The sequence below is a fragment of the Sphaerodactylus townsendi genome, linkage group LG01 (assembly GCF_021028975.2).
Source record: "Sphaerodactylus townsendi isolate TG3544 linkage group LG01, MPM_Stown_v2.3, whole genome shotgun sequence".
In the NCBI taxonomy this organism is placed as follows: Eukaryota; Metazoa; Chordata; class Lepidosauria; order Squamata; family Sphaerodactylidae; genus Sphaerodactylus; species Sphaerodactylus townsendi.
Window position 1 is genome coordinate 3,417,900 of NC_059425.1, and position 1,702 is coordinate 3,419,601.

The following is a 1,702-nucleotide window of genomic DNA, read 5'->3' on the forward strand; positions in this document are numbered from 1 at the left end:
TAAGACTGTCTGCATCAGTGTTCTCCATCTATAAAATGTATTTAGGGTTGGGGGTCACCACAACATGAGGAGCTGTATTAAAGGGTCGTGGCATTGAAAGGTTGAGAACCACTCGACAAGAAGTTAGAAATAGCGAGTACTTATATGGTGCAGCTCTTGGTTAATTTGGGCCAGTCTTTCTCTCTCTCAACCTAACTTACCCCCTAGTTTATGAGTACATCAAAAAAACCTTGAGGACTGTCTTCAGCTCCTTTAAGGGAAAAAAGAAACAATTTTTAAAAAGGTGCTAAGGGAAATTCCAGTAATTTTGAAAATTCTACAGTCTTTAAATCTTAGTTGAAATAGAAGTAGTACTTCACTCTATTGCACAGTATTCTATATTTGAAATTTCCCCAAATTCCTTTGTATTCTACAAGCTATTTCTAGAGTTGTCAGTTCTAGTTCTTTGAAATTCCTGGAGATTAGGAAGGCAGACCCGGAGGAGATTAGCAGCCTTTTTTTAAATCTAGGGATCTCTGGTGATCTCTTGTAATTTCAGGAGATCTTCAGGCCCCACCTGAAGGTTAACAAACCTACTATTTAGGGGTTGAACAGTGACCCCCACTGCATGCATGATATCCAGTTAAACAGAAAGAACTATTTGTTTGCTTGGGTGGTAAGATACATACCGCATGTGAATTTTGTGTTTCTGTCTTGCAGATTTATCAAGAATGCCAGAAGAAAAAATCTATTCTTCAGGGAGGGAGCCGTATTTTAATTTGAACTCAACGTGGTATGATCCTGCAGGATCCTGGCTGGATACTCGCCGCAAACCGTTTCGCTACGCTGACAATACCAGCTGCATCGGTTGCAGCCCTTGCCATGGAAGGCGACATCCCAAGAAGGGGAGGCCACGACTACCGATGCTACGGCTATCGGCGATCCACCTGTAGATCAGGGGGTAACCCGAGAGTGGGATGCTGTGTCCACAACCCCTCGGGAGGACCTCGAGATTATTGGGGGCGGCCAATTGGTGATGCATGCAATGGGTGTACAGGTGGACATTATTCTAATGAAGAGTCGTTCTCTAGAGAAGCATGTTGTGGATCTTCTGTAGGATGCACCACTAGAGAGTCATGTTCAAAGCCAGGTGGGTGTGGCAGTGGAGGTCAAGGAGTATGTTCTGAGCTAGGAGGATGTGGAAGTAGAGGGCAAGGAGTATGTTCTCAGCCAGGAGGATGTGGAAGAAGAGGACAAGGAGTATGTTCTGTGCCAGGAGGATGTGGAAGAAGAGGACGAGGAGTATGTTCTGAGCCAGGAGGATGTGGACGTAGAGGGCAAGGAGTATGTTCTGAGCCAGGAAGATGTTGCAGTGGAAGAAGAAGGGTATGATCTGATACATGTGTTGCTTCAGAAGGATGCACCAGAAGAGGCAAATTCGTTTGCACTGTTCCTTTTGGTAGATCTTCAAAGGCAGGCCAGATGTATGGAAAAACAGTTTTCGCTGAGCCATGCAGTAACGGTGAATTGCCAGTCTTTGCTGGCCATATTATAGGCAGATCTTCCAAACAACAATATATAAAGTCTAGACCACCTATGGCAAAATCCTGCCATCCATCTATTCAATAAGTCCACGCTGTACAGATGAAAAAGCTTTGCAGAATCCAACAACAACAGCTGATGGAAGAATCGGAAAGGAAATTCTACATCCAGCGAAATCTTC

At 44.3% G+C, this 1,702-nt stretch overlaps 1 protein-coding gene across 1 annotated transcript; it reads left to right on the forward strand.

Moving 5' to 3' along the window:
* Window positions 1-710: 710 nt before the first annotated feature.
* Window positions 711-1,371, forward strand: LOC125432624 (keratin-associated protein 5-5-like). Its single transcript, XM_048496413.1, is given in 2 exon segments — window positions 711-854; window positions 856-1,371. Coding segments are annotated over 2 exon segments (660 nt in total).
* The last annotated feature ends 331 nt before the right edge of the window (window positions 1,372-1,702 follow it).